General features: G+C 57.6%; 1 protein-coding gene across 1 annotated transcript; it reads left to right on the top strand.

The window, feature by feature from the left end:
- Window positions 1-285, top strand: GUITHDRAFT_55239 (hypothetical protein; the record flags this gene model as incomplete). Its single annotated transcript, XM_005817664.1, has 1 exon — window positions 1-285. A coding segment is annotated over one exon (285 nt), but the record flags the coding sequence as incomplete, so codon positions are not given.
- Window positions 286-290: the final 5 nt, after the last annotated feature.

Below are 290 nucleotides of genomic sequence, written 5' to 3'. Positions count from 1 at the left end.
ATGGATAAGGCGTTGAGGGTGTGGGACCTTGAGAGCATGACGCAGAAGGCTTGTCTTGAGGGTGATGGTGGTCCGATCAACAGCGTGGCGATCAGCAAGGACGGCAAGACGGCTGTCAGTGGGGGCATGGATAAAACGTTGAGTGTGTGGGACCTTGGGAGCATGACGCAGAAGGCTTGCCTGGAAGGTAATATCGGCTGGGCATGGAGCGTGGCGATCAGCGGGGACGGCAAGACGGCTGTCAGCAGTTGCATGGACTCCTTGCAGGTATGGGACCTTGAGAGCATGAC

The sequence above is a fragment of the Guillardia theta genome (genome assembly GCF_000315625.1).
Source record: "Guillardia theta CCMP2712 unplaced genomic scaffold GUITHscaffold_751, whole genome shotgun sequence".
Classification (NCBI taxonomy): Eukaryota; class Cryptophyceae; order Pyrenomonadales; family Geminigeraceae; genus Guillardia; species Guillardia theta.
This window is presented reverse-complemented; position numbering and strand designations above follow the sequence as displayed.